The following is a 13504-nucleotide window of genomic DNA, read 5'->3' as shown; positions in this document are numbered from 1 at the left end:
GCAATTGGAAAAAGAAATTGTTAATTTTGATTTGCAAAATACGTCTCTACTTTTGTTTATTAATAACTATTCCAATACGGGTTGGGTAGCCGGGCGGGGATCGGGGTGGAATTCAGAGGAAATGATTCAAAGTTTAAAGGAAAAAAGTCTAGTTTTTTGGGGAAAGGGGATGATGGCTATAAAGAAAAAGTTAACAATCACAATCATGTAGCTAAATATATATATTTTATATATCGTTTATATCGCTACTACGCTTTGCCATAGAAAATAAACTTGAGCGTGCTCTGTTTTTAGTTTTCTCAAATATTCCTCATTCATTTAATTTTCACATTTTAAATGGCGCGCGACTTTCCAACCTTTTTTTTTGCACGCATACAGTTTTTTTTTTCTTTAATTTAACATATTTTCCAATTATTGTATCGATATTCGGTTCCGCGATTTTAAAATGAATTTCCAATCAGTTTAAAAATTTTTTCAGAATTTTTGTGTGATCGGGGGAGAGTGAGTATACAGAAATTTAAATTGAAATTCCCAAAATGATTTCCAAAGTAGAACAAAAAAAAAAAAATTAAAATTTGTATACAACAGTTATTTCATTGGTGGAACAAGAGTTGAAGATGACGGATTAAGTGGGAATTTGGAGGGTGATGGTGGGGATTGGGTAGAATGGGAGCTGCTAAATTCGTGTCATGGAGGTTGGAGGATTGTGGTGGTGGTAGTGGTGGTGTTGGTGGTGGGGTTTGGGAGTTTCTCAAAAAGAAAATTAAGGTATTTTTTTGTTGTTTTTTTTTCCTCATATCAATTGCCGCGCCTCGCCGCTTTGACCTGGGTTAATGGAGAGGTTGGAACCAGTTGTTAGCTGTTGTCCTTGCACACAGCATCTTCCTTATTCTGCTCCTCCTCCTTCTCCTCCAGCGACAGCGCTATATATATTTTTATGTATATGGAGAGCGCATTTTGCTGGTGGTGTTGGTGGTGCAAGTCGGTGATTTGATGGTGGTCATATGCTTTGGGCGCGTTTTAGAAACGTCGCCACACAATCCATCAATTGAGGTTCTCTCTAGTTCGCACACACACAAACACACACACACACGTACATTTTCCCTGTCTGTCTTCTTCTCTCTGCTACTGATGCTCACACACTGATTTCCTTCGTTCCGCTGTGCTGTGTATCGCCGTCTCGTCCACGCCATGCTCCTGTCTTCTGCTGCTCCTAAATGTTCTTGCTTCTTTTTTCCGTTTCTGTCACCGTTACCGTTTACGCTCTGCTCTGCTGCTGTTGCTGACGCTGTCGCATTGCCTGCTGCTCCTTATCGATTTGTTTTTCTGCTCATGCTCTCATGTTTTGATGACTTCAAAGTTGGACTTGGTAGTTTGATTCATTTCTCCCATTTGCTTCTCCCATTTGTTGTTTTTTTTTGTTTAACTTGCTCCTTTTTTCACTCGTTCATGTTGTTTGTTGTGTTTGTAAAAGTTGATTTGTGGCAATTTGTGCGCATGCACCTCCAGCTTCTCAATAAGGTTGTGAGAATTGATTCAGACTTCGTTCGCCAGGCTAAGCGGGACAGAGGCAGAGGTTAGTAGGAACTGCACCATATCTCACTTGACTTTACTTACCACATTGAAGGACACATCCTGGGAGAGCAAACCATCCATTTGGGATATTTGTCCAAAGTCCTGCGACAATTCGGGTTGCTGAGACAAAGCAAACCCACCTGGCTGAGTCATCTGCAACGACATGGCAGCCATTGGCTGTTGACTAAACGGTGAAGTCATATTGGTGGTCGTCGTTGTCGCCGCCGCATTTGCCGCTCCGGCTGCTGCTGGGGTACGGGATTTGCCTTGCTTCTGTCCCTTGGTCGTTTTGTGGCCACCAATTGCAGCAGTTATTCCGCTTCCCACAGTTGCGGATACATTTCCTCCGCTGGTGCCGCCAACGCTTGTTGCGGCATAATTAATCTGCTGCTGTTGCTGTTGGAGGGCTCGATTCTGCTTGGCTGCCATTATGGCCTGCTGATGCTGATTGTAGAACCTCGGCGGCAAATTGCTCATGTTCATAAACATGCCAACCGGAACAGGCATGTTGCCAAGAGTGGCAGCACTATGCTCATTGGAAATATAACCAATTGAGTCGTGATGCAACCAAGTGCCAGCATTCGATTGACCGGGTGCTCCTGCGGCATAGTTGTTATTGGACGACGCCTGATAGTTATTCATTAGGGCATTTGCCCCATTGGAGTTGGGTAAATTATAACCGCCGCTGCCGCCACCTATGCCGGATTGCGCCTGGAAGGGACCCCCTCCATTTTGATGATGCTGCTGTTGTTGTGGAAGCTGTTGCTGATGAGATGGAATCATCTGTCGGTTGAAATTGCTGGTTCGTTCATAAACGGAGCCGGGTACCATAACTTCCTTGGCATCAGCCATCATGGTGGACATGAAATGTGCACCCATATTTAGATTATTCACCAGTTTCTTCGGTTTTTGGAAATGAATCATCGACTCTTTTAGATTGTTGAGCGAGCCTTCGACCAGGACTTTGCGATCTTTGTAGAAATTAAGTAAATGATTCCACAATTGCTGCTTGGCCAACACTTTCGGATTGCCCACAATAATTATGCCATATTTGGCACGGGTAAGGGCCACATTAAGACGTCGCGGATCGTTAAGGAAACCGATGCCTTGGCGTTCATTTGATCGCACGCACGACATAATGATGATGTCCTTTTCCCGACCCTGGAAGGCATCAACACTGGCGATTTCGATCTCCTGATAGAGCCGCGAATGGAGGCTACCCTGATACTGCATATACTGCACCAGATAGGCCCTTTGACCTTCGTAAGGTGTTATAATGCCAATCTGTTCGGGCTTCACTCCCGCCTTCAGGAAACGAGTTGTGATCTTCTCCACATTGGCCGCCTCGGTTCGATTGAGGAAGGATGTGCCCGATCCGGCTATCTCCTCCTGACCCTGTGTCACCAGGAAGAACATTGGTCTCTCTGGCTGCGGCCATGGGAAATCCAACTTCAATCGTCGATCCTCTGCACACACGCCATTTTGCAGTGATCCTTCGTAGAAGAAATTGGAGGGAAATTGCGATAACTCCGGGTGCATGCGATATTGCACCTCCAGGCGGAATGGCCGTATGCCAAGGACGACCAGGCGCTCGAAGAGACTCTGCGAAAGACCAGCACGAGCGGCCTTCTTACACATGACCACCGGACCCAATTGACAATGATCGCCGACGAGTATCAGTTGTTTGGCACCCAGCACAACGGGCACCATGCATTCCGGCTCCGTAGACTGCATGGATTCATCGATCAGGATCGATGTGAATTTGATGCGGGACAAACGGCCATCGCCGGCACCAACGCATGTGCAGCAAATAACATCCGCCGCCTCGAGCAGCTGGTTTTCAGTGCTTCGCTTTAGGCTTCTGTAGCGTTTCTCATCGGCGGAACTCAATTCGCCCGTCTCGTCTTTTAGCTGTTGCAGCTTTTTCAGCTCCGTGTTCGCTTTGATGTTGCTAATTTGATTGTGCAGGGCCAGGAAACTGACAGGTGAGTCGATAGCCTCGCGGCTCTTGGCGCACACTCGTACCACCTTCAGATTGGTACGATGAATCTTCTCCGTTAGCTGATCGACCGCCGTGTTACTGGGGGCACACACGAGAACAGTGCCGCCATGCTGTTTAACCAATTGATAGACAATGGTCGCCGAAGTCACCGTCTTACCAGTGCCCGGTGGACCCTGGATAAGACTTAATGGCCGTTGGAGGGCATGCTTCACGGCATACACTTGACTTCGATTGAGTTCGGGCAAATGCGGAGCTGAATACAGCTTGGGCTGGGGTCCACGAAAAAGTACCTCGTCGGTGCCATCGGGGCGTCCGTGTCCCAGAAGACGAGAGTAGATGTAGTTGGATACGGAATTTCTGTCCATGGCAAAGTTATGCAGCGCACGCGCCATGCGATCGAACGAGGTGCATTTCCAAATAAAATCCACTGAAAAGTGACTGGTGCATTTGACGGGGGCATTTGAGGAGGTCTTCATTTCTAGGCCCACATCGTCACCAAAATTATCGGGCACCTTTATCACATGGCCAGTCTCGCTCCACGGGTGATACAATTCGCCCACGTAACGCAGACGCAACTCATCTCCGTGCATCAGCTTCATATCCGAATCTGTTTTGGCCAGAGTGAAGTAGGCGATCGTTTTCTTGTTTAGACCCACATCCCAACGGACTTCGATATTCTCTTGGGTGGCCGATTCCTTTAACTTTTTGTCATAGTCCGCCTCTAGACGAACCAATGGCCCAAAGGTCTTTTCATATTGGTAACCATCTTCATAGCGCAACAACACCTGGGCCGGTTCGCAATCATTGCCCGGCTTTTCCAAATCTTGAAACGTCGCCTCTATGTTCTCTTTCCACAGCTCTTCCAGTTTATTGATCTGGGCAGCCGATATTTGGCGCGCCCTCAGTTGACCCTGTTCGCTGGGCTGCTTGACTAGCCATGGCAAAAAACAGCGATCTGCTATCAACGGCTTCCATTGCTCTTGATCCCAATTCATATCTTTGAGGGAATTTTGAGCTGCGCATGGCTGACGGCAGAGAAGGACGACAACTGAATCAGCTTTGGCCGGTATGAAGCCCAAAACAAAGACATTCCGCACACCACACGAATAACACTCTAGTATGGTTTCGCCCAAGGGGCCATCGGCATGAAGAGTGACCTCTCGATGCTTGGCCCGTACCAGATGATTGACAATATGGGAGCCAGACGTGCTGCCACGTCCATTACAGAACCATTTCTTGCAATTGTTGCACATCACCACTGTGGCCGGATCGTGGATGCCACAGTATTTGCAGGCATGTGCTGGTAACTCCTTAACATACGAACTACTGCCCCCCTCGTCATCTTCCTCCTCGAATTGCAGATCAGCCAAATCCTGGGTAATGCTGGCCAAACGAGGATGTGAACCGCCAACAGGGCCACGGATCTGTAAACGAATGAATAAGGTGTCAGTGTCAGCAATCTGTACGGGGGTACTAAATATTTACCTGCCGCTCTACTGGCTGTGGTTGCGTTTGCTGTTGATCGTCACCTTGGGTTGACGAGGGCATCGTAAAATCACGATAGTCATACTGTGTGGGTTGTGTGTCCGCACCACGCAGCAGCTCATTCTCATCCATGTCCAGGAATGACAGCGCCGAGCTAGGCGCATACGTGTCCACGCTCATCTTCCAACTGGGATTTGGCTCCAGCTCCGGCTTCTTCCTGTCCCCCACACTAATCCACCACGTATATTTTGTTGCTCAGTGCTATGACTGAGTGCCGTCACCTTAAGGCTTGCAGTCCACGTTTTTGGTTATTGTTTTGCTCCCGCGATTTGTTGCCTCTGTTTTGATCCTGATTTAAATAATATGTGCTACGACGAAATGGTAATTTTTCTATGCTAAGCAATTTTCTTTAATCTGTGTACAAAATAAATAACTGTGCTAGCCAACTTTATGGACTGTGCTACGCAGTTTTTTCTCTGTGCTACAAAATAATTTTTCCGCGATTCGTTCAGCAGGTTGTGGCTCCGTTCACCGGGCACCATCCGTTGGAATTTGTTGTGTTTTTGTATTTAGGGACGACGAACCGATACTGAGGGGGAGTGTAACGAAAATAAACTAAAACTGTGTATCAACCTAAGCAACAATTCTATGCTTGCTGGGATTTGGTTTATTTTGAAGAAATGTGTTTGTTAATTATGGCTGATGAACGCAGCCAGCCTGCTGCTTATGCGAGTTGGCATAAAAACAACTCTGTGTTATCGATAACTCAACCTTGACCGATAACCCTGCTACACGAGGAGCGAACGCTTGAATTTGTCACGAAATAAATAAATATTGAAAATAAATATGTATTAAAAAAAAAAAAAAATACATTTGTAGCACAACAGCACTAATAACTACGATTTTTCAATTTGACAACATTATCTTTGACTAGATGCCGATAAACGAGAGCGCTGAGAATGTAATCGATATTCTGCAATATTTTCCAATATTTGTAGTTTTAAGATAGCAGCTAAAAATCACTTTACAACAATTGCGAAAATTCAATATTTATTTGATTATCTCAATGTCTATTAAATTGTACACGTAAGCATATGCAATGTCAACGAGCTCAGCGTTGCCACCTATACAAAACTGTTGATATCCGTTAAATTCGAAAAAAACAAAGGTCATATGGTACGTCCTTTTCCCTTTCATAGACTCCCATCACTCTTGAACAAGCCAATTAACGGACAATCCTGTCCATTTTTATCAATGAATTCATTTACTGGGCTTGGCTTTGCTGTTTTAATACGTTATACGGCAAATTAGTCGCGGCAATGATTAGATAATATTTAATGGACTTTCAAAGTTTACTTTGGTATCGTTTTTCGCTTAAAATGTATTTTATTCTTAATAGTTAATGGCCCAGTTTTAATTACAAATCAACGCATTAATCAATTCTATTATAAAGGCTTTAGGTTGTAAAAATGACAGGTATTGGGCAGGAATTACCCATTTGTAAATAACAGCTGCGCACGCTCACATATCGGAACGAAATATTCGGAAAGGGATCATTACTGATTTAACTAGAGGTTACATCTCAAATGCATTTTTCATAACCCATAAGCTAAATTAAGCTAAATTGAGTTGCGTCGCCTTCACTGCAAAATAATTTCGTTTTAGTGAATACCCAAATATCACCACCTGATGGCATTCACATAGCTCAAGGACACGTTTGACCAAAGAAAAAGTTTTTCGAATTCCGTTTGACAACCTACACGTCAGGTAATAAAAATCAGATTTGTTCACCCACTACCTTACCCACCTCCCAAACAAACACACCAACAGGTACGTATGTACGTCCGTACATACATACATATATCGCAGCCATGCAGGTTTCTTATTAGAAAAAGTCAATATTTTGGCATTAACTATATACAATGTAGAATGTACATTGTATGTATGTTAGCACATCAAAATCTGCAACGAAAAACTGCATACATTTGTGTATTTGATTTCAATATCAATCACCTACTTTTAATGAACTTTGTAAGTATATTTTATTCAATCGGACAATGTATAAAGTGTATTATTTAAAATAATTATTAAAAATAAGATTAATAATATTTGAATTTAAAAAAAAGAACTTTTTTATTGTTTTTTTGTTTTAAATGCATATTTTGTAAACTTTTAAGTTTAATGAGAAGATTGTTAGGAAATAAACTTCTTTTACGCCTTTTCATATCTCTTTCTAATTTAAATTTATAAAACTTAAGCTTTTTGGCTTATTTGTTAAAAATTAGTTTGTTAAATCGGCGTATTGGGAAATAAAGTTCTGATTTTGAGATATTAAACATGTGTAGTAAACAGACAGAATTTGAATTTTAGCAGGAGATGGAATGCGCGGTAAGTGAAAACACTCATTGGTTCGATGTTGGAATCGTATGTTCGCCTGAACGGTTCGAAGTTGCGAATGTTAAACAAAAGTTTGTTGAGCGGTAACAACAAGTGGGGCAAAGTGGGACAGAGTGGGGCAAAGTGGGGCAGTAAAATACGTTACAGTTGCTGTTAACATGATGAGAGGACATTCTATAACATTTTCATTTTTGTTAACATGACTGAGCGCAATAATTTTTGCGATTTGTATTACATTGAGAGTGTAAAAAAACAGTTAGTGTTGTTTTTGTTTTTATGGTGAGCGGGTGTGTAGTCGCGTTATAAGTCGACTTTCAAACGTTTTCGTTTTTGGTTTGAAAGATTAAAAATTTTTAAAAATATTTTTCTACGCGGCGCCAAAAAGAAATTTAAATATTAAAAATATTTATTATTAAAAGAAAACAATTATATACTTAACTATTGTCAGTGCTTTAGTTTTTTTTTTTTTTTAACGTTGCATGGATTTATGTGTTTCTTTTTTAAAAATAAAAAGAAATTACTCTGTGTAAAGGCATAATGCAAAAACCAAATTTAAACTTAATCAACTGCAACAATAGCAAAACGTAAGCAACAGCAGCAGCAACAGCATCAACAACAACAAGAAAACAACATGCAACATGCAACAGCTGCGGCAACAAGAAGAATATCACAAAAAACACATTAGTTAAAGCTTAAACATTTGGGTTTTTTTTTTGGTTTGCTTTGGCTTTGGTGAGTTTTAGTTAATAGAGTTAAACAAAAGTTAAGTCAACAATTTGAAATACATTTGCATATAGCTAGCAAAACAACAAAAAACTAACAACAACAACAACAACAACAACAACCAACTGTTGCAATCTCAAATCTGTGGGTAAACAAACGTATCAAGATATATAATGGAACAGAGAACACTACTTACCATAAATTTGTACCCACATACATACATACATACATATGTATATATATTTTTTTTTATCATTTATTGAATGCCCTGCCAATTAAGCAATTTGTGTGTGTTTCGCTGGATTTAGTGATAATAAAACAGAAAATTAGTTTGAATATTATTTTGAATATTGCGATAAAGAAATTGACCAAATTTTTGCGGCTTTACAATTGTTTAAATGAATCTTAAAAGACTTTGAATCAGATTGCTCTTAGAAAAAGATTCTGGTTAGCTTGTAATTATCATTACCGAGTTATTACTGTACCTGTTCATTCGCTCGATGAATAATTTAATGGCCAACTTCATGGTTGTCTTTACTCAAAGAGAAGACAACAAAGAACACATAAAAGATAAACTAAATTGAAGTTGACGTTTCACACACAGTCAAGTTAAAAATAGTTTTGAATTGACAACTAAAAAACAAAAAACCCCTCACACCAATTATGTGCCATGTAAGCAATTTTAGTTGAAGTTAATATAACTCCTATTAGAGGATCCTAAATGGAGAGAAAATGTATCCAAAACTGTTGTTTCCACCGATTGTCATTGCAAAATTTTTGATTTTCACCAATTTCCTTGAGGCCTTTAAGGCAATATTATTCCTGGTTAATAGTTAATAGCTCTCCTTTCGACGTTTATTGATAAATCTTAAAGTTGGATTTGAACTTTCAACTGTCGAACACATAAAAATCAAGCTGATTCTAGTTTGATTTCAGTCTTATAGTCATCAGACACGTGTGTCGAGGCGGCAACATTGTGGCATTGGTTGTGTGTGATCTTTGTGCTTTCTGCCAATATGACGGAAACGTCAACGACGACTACAAAAAAACGCCAATTTCAAAATGATGTCATACGTCTGCCCAAGCCGCTTCAGCGTTTTAACAAAAACATAGATATACTCAGAATCAAAGTGTAAGAAGATATCTTCAAAAGAGAGCAGCTAGTCTAACATTATATTGGGCCGAATTTGTCATACTCTAAAATCTAGATACAGTTACAATTTCCTAAAGGGTTTCAAATAGTTCTGACAGTTGAACCTATTTAATAATAATAATAATTATATAGCATGTAGCAGCAGTTTTTGAAATATTTTAGAGATATGCATCTTATTTGCCAAAGCCAAACGAGATAAAGAAACAAGCAAAACCTAAAATATCTCTTTAGGTTAGTTGAAAAGAAAACACAAATTGTATTATTATTAAGTTTATCTAAATGTCTTATTAATGGGTCCATGAAGTATATCAAATATACTGGTGATGCGAAAAATTTGCCGACTAGAAAGAAATCTTTTTTGGAATTCAATTGCTATGTGACTCACATTTCACCATGGGCCACCACCAGCAGCAGCAGCAACATCTAAAACAAAGATAAGGCATTGAGAGATGTACATACATATATAAAAGTACATAAGATACAGATACGATAAGTGGCACAAGCATACACACACACACAGGCACAACATAAGACTACACACAATGGCAAACAAAAAAATTACAAAACGCAACTTTAAAATCTTAATAGAAGTGTTTTGCAGGTAAATTACCTTACAAAAAAAAAAAAAAAAACAACAATGTTTGTGCGTGAGAGAGAGAGAGAGAGAGAAAGGGAGATAGAAAAGATTGCTAGAATATAGTAGATATGTGTGTATTTATGTATTGTTATTTACCCATACTAAATACAATTTAATGTAATATGTTGGTAAAAGTTAAGTTCAACCCAAAAAACAGCCTTAGAATCATCTGCTTACCTTAATACAATGTTTGATCTAAGTTTTTTTCAGTCAGTCAATCGATTCGCAATGAATCACATTCAATTCAATTGTTTACATAAGTAAATTATTCATTCATTGCTGTTCTATATGGCAAATCATCAGAAAAACCTTTGATTAGCGTTTTTTAATCCACTTTTCTCATTATGTCATTTACCGATTAACTACATTAATCAGAGAGCCACACGAGTAAAAATATATTTGCGTTGAATATATTCAAAAAGCGAATAACTCTACGAGCTCTGAAGTTGCATTCGTTTGAACACTTAACGAAGTTTTTGGTATTTCTTGGTCAAACGAAAACGAATAGAATAGAGTTCAACTCATACGTAATCGAATTCGAATTGAATTTCAGCTCGTATTCGGAAATATGAGTTCTTGTTCCGAGTAATTCAACATCTCTTTTGTAATTTGACAGGAAACGAAAAGGCTATCGAATTTTTGTCAAAGGAATTGCCACTAATTTTAGTGAAATCTATTAGTTATTCGAATATCAGAATTGTCGCAACTTTCAAAAACCGAATCACTCGTTTGCAATCCTCCAATACATACTAGAGCCTTGTGGGAATTCATTTATTTTGAAGTAGTACTTTAAAAGTACTTTAAATCTTTTCAGACCGTTAAGTATTAGTCCTCATCGTGAACCAATTAAAACAATATTGATCTTAAGCAATTTCTTGGCAGGGATTCAAATTTCGAGAAGGCTCTTTTGAGAATTACCACTGATTACTTTACTGAATATACAAGGTCAGAGTCCAAAAGGTCGTACATTAAATAATGATTTCTAAAAACAATGTTTTTAAAATCACAATATGTTCCTTATGCCGAATCAAAATTTTCATATGAAACTTATACTTTGCTATAGTCTAGACTCTAGACCTCTATCAATCTTTTTGTAATTGGATTGATATGGTTATGGATTCGTTTAGGATGTTTGCGGTTAGAAAAACTAGAAATATTTATTATTAGTTTATAACATAAACCAACGACTTAACTAATTTCAAAGAATGTAAGAATCAAATCTTTTTATAGATATATTACAATATCAGATTGCCATAAGACAGTTGTTTTGATTAACTAGTGTCCTGATTGATGGAAATCAATCTCACAAGGGGACTGGAATCGCATGATCTACACATTTTACAAAATCAAATAGAGACCAATAAAAATAAAAGAAGACAAAAACAAAAACACAGAAAACAAGAATGAAAAAGTGAGGACGATGAGGCAAGTTGTGCCAGTCATGCCACGGCCAGGGCCGAGGCAACGTTTAATTGTACTAACCTATTCCGGGGCAGGCCAGGCCAGGCCTGAATGAAAATGGGCATTATAGTAGCGGCAATAGTGAAAGTATGTAAAGCGCCGCGACGGGACCATGGACAATCGACTCGAGGGCTAAGTGCGCGGCACACACATCATCATCATCGATGTGAAAGGCACGCCGACGGTCAGTGTCAAAGGCGAAGGCAATAGGACATAACTCCCCATGACTTTCCTTCTCTTTCTCGTCGACCGTTCTTGTCTCCCTCCACACACACACACACACACACACACACACACACACACACACACACACAAACACACAAAATTATATCGAACAACTGACGAAATGTTCACCGCGCGCGCAAATGTCGTGATGTCGTGGCGAATGTAGCGTGTACTGGACACTATAGACATAGTATTGGACACTGGTCGGGTCTCTCTTTCTCTCTCCCTCTCTTTATCCTTTTCTCGAGCTAAAGTGGGGGAGACAACTTCAAAACTCTGAAACTTTCCGTTTCATTGTAGCGAAAATGTAAAAATGCAATTTCAGTGGCAGAACAGCAAATATTTTTACAAAATGGCGTCCTGCGGTTTGCTCCGCTTGTAACGGTAAAAATGCCATCATAAAGAATGCTGTTTGTTTTCACATTCAACCACCACCATCACCCACAACTGTTGTGTGTGTGTGTTCGTCAATATATGAGAAAATAATGTGGCAATACATTTTGACCAGGGAATTGATTTACTTAGCGAGTAACTCCAATTGCATTGACAAAAAACAACAACAACAACAGCGGACCCACAGAGACTTCTCTCTCACTCTTACTCCCCTCTCTGCCTATCCGATAGGGAGAGAGATAGCTTTCTGGCTAGCTGGGGCAGGAAAAGTGTTTGGCTAAGATATATGAGAGTCCCATTAATATGACCGTCAACTAAAGTTCGACAAGGTCGGAGTATGTGTAAAACATGAATCCATATGGTGGTGGCAATTAGGTGGCAAGTGATGAAGGGGCTGACGTCGAAGCTCTAACTAGATTATGAACTTGGCCAATAGTTCAGTCAGAGTGTGGAAATTTACAAAACGACATTGATAGCAAACTAAAACTAAACTCACTAAAGATGTTGCTAATGTATGAAAATTGAACTATCTATCTGACTATGTATATATGCAGAACAGGATCCCCTTACCTATGATTCATTAACTAAAGAACCATAACAATGTGTGTGTGTGTGTGCTTGTGGCTATGGTTTACCTATAATATTTGATAAATCTACCAGATGGCAATCGTTAATTAGTAAGCACACTTCCCTAGCGAGACAGATGATATGCAATTACATTTACATTCAAACTACATACATATGCCTATATATATATTTACATATATATGTACATATATGTATCTACGAACTACCCACGATATACATATCAACATTGAATTGCTTCTAATAAACTTTTTAAAATAGTTTTCGTTTTGGTTATGCGACACTTAAATTTAAACACATGACTATATCTTAGGATCGTTATTTTGTTTAGTTTACTTTGTATCTTTTGCATTGCATTTATTTTTGCAATACATCACTCTTAGAAACACTTAGGAAAAAAGGCAATGTTTTTAAATATTTACATATATAAAATATTCAAATTCAACAAAAAAAATCAGTCAATGTTGCAATAATCCTTAAAATTAAAAGAAGAAAGAAAATTTAAATGTAAATTCTTTAATTACAAATTGGTTTAAAATGCTTGAAGCTGATTTTTAAGTGGGTCTTTGTATAAAATTTAGATATATTTTAGGTATTGAGACTTTATTATGATCCGGAAACATCGATCATTCCATAGCCAGTAAAAATTGATTGTGGAAAAGCGAGAAAAATAAAACATAGTTAAAATTGAGACAGATTTGATAATAAAATAACAAATGAAATCATGTATTCTTCTTGTTATTGGCATTAATATTTGATGAAAATATATTTTATATTATTTCTCAATTATCAAACATTAAAATAATATTGGTAATCTACAAATATCACAAAATCGTGTCGAAAATTGGTAATTTTAAAAATATTGAAA

The 13504-nt window shown here is 38.9% G+C and overlaps 2 protein-coding genes across 5 annotated transcripts in view; one reads left to right on the top strand and one right to left on the bottom strand.

Moving 5' to 3' along the window:
• Positions 1-203: 203 nt before the first annotated feature.
• Positions 204-5812, bottom strand: Upf1 (Upf1 RNA helicase). Its single transcript, XM_068298403.1, has 3 exons — positions 5063-5812; positions 1618-5001; positions 204-1555 (listed from the first exon to the last, which is right to left on the bottom strand). Exons 1-3 carry the CDS (start codon positions 5240-5242, stop codon positions 1514-1516), a joined length of 3606 nt encoding a protein of 1201 aa, XP_068154504.1. The 5' UTR covers positions 5243-5812; the 3' UTR covers positions 204-1513.
• A 1981-nt stretch (positions 5813-7793) lies between these two features.
• ATP8B (ATPase phospholipid transporting 8B) overlaps positions 7794-13504 on the top strand; it is a 31484-nt gene continuing 25773 nt past the window's right edge. Inside the window, exon 1 of one of the 4 annotated variants that reach the window (XM_068298281.1) lies at positions 7794-8191. The gene's annotated coding sequence lies outside the window, so the exon portion shown is untranslated. The remainder of the gene's footprint in view (positions 8192-13504) is intronic. The other 3 variants (XM_068298282.1, XM_068298276.1, XM_068298280.1) reach the window with 3 other exon arrangements.

Source organism: Drosophila tropicalis, unplaced genomic scaffold, assembly GCF_018151085.1.
Source record: "Drosophila tropicalis isolate 14030-0801.00 unplaced genomic scaffold, ASM1815108v1 contig_867, whole genome shotgun sequence".
Taxonomy (NCBI): domain Eukaryota; kingdom Metazoa; phylum Arthropoda; class Insecta; order Diptera; family Drosophilidae; genus Drosophila; species Drosophila tropicalis.
The sequence above is the reverse complement of the archived record's forward strand: the minus strand, read 5'-3'. Positions and strand labels throughout refer to the sequence as shown.

Coding starts and splice junctions, on each gene's coding strand:
- Upf1 (XM_068298403.1), bottom strand. CDS start 5,242: ATGAGCGTGGACACGTATGCGCCTAGCTCGGCGCTGTCATTCCTGGAC. Junction 5,002..5,062: donor CACAGCCAGTAGAGCGGCAG/GTAAATATTTAG, acceptor ATTCGTTTACAG/ATCCGTGGCCCTGTTGGCGG. Junction 1,556..1,617: donor AGGATGTGTCCTTCAATGTG/GTAAGTAAAGTC, acceptor TGTCCCGCTTAG/CCTGGCGAACGAAGTCTGAA.